The following is a 319-nucleotide window of genomic DNA, read 5'->3' as shown; positions in this document are numbered from 1 at the left end:
GGGGCTGGGGGAGGTTTGGGGGTCCACAGGAACTGAGGGAGGATTTTGGGCCCGGGTCGGTTTATTTGGGGCCGGGGTCCCCGCGCTCGGGGGGGGGTCTCAGCCGTCGCCCCCCCGCAGGCCGGGCCGGGGGTCGCGGGGCCCCCCCGGGGGCGGCAGCGGCTGGAGGCGCTGCTGAACCGCAGCCTCCGCATCCGCATGTCGGACGGGCGGACCCTGGTGGGCGCCTTCCTGTGCACGGACCGCCAGAGCAACGTGATCCTGGGCTCGGCGCAGGAGTTCCTCAAGGCCGCAGGTCCGGGGGGTCCTGGGGGGGCTT

At 74.9% G+C, this 319-nt stretch overlaps 1 protein-coding gene across 1 annotated transcript; it reads left to right on the top strand.

Annotated features, from left to right (window-relative positions):
• Positions 1 to 42: 42 nt before the first annotated feature.
• Positions 43 to 312, top strand: NAA38 (N-alpha-acetyltransferase 38, NatC auxiliary subunit; the record flags this gene model as incomplete). Its single annotated transcript, XM_041464257.1, has 1 exon — positions 43 to 312. A coding segment is annotated over one exon (270 nt), but the record flags the coding sequence as incomplete, so codon positions are not given.
• Between the last annotated feature and the right edge of the window lie 7 nt (positions 313 to 319).

This window comes from Pyrgilauda ruficollis, unplaced genomic scaffold (assembly GCF_017590135.1).
Source record: "Pyrgilauda ruficollis isolate IOZ18807 unplaced genomic scaffold, ASM1759013v1 scaffold17682, whole genome shotgun sequence".
In the NCBI taxonomy this organism is placed as follows: Eukaryota; Metazoa; Chordata; class Aves; order Passeriformes; family Passeridae; genus Pyrgilauda; species Pyrgilauda ruficollis.
This window is presented reverse-complemented; position numbering and strand designations above follow the sequence as displayed.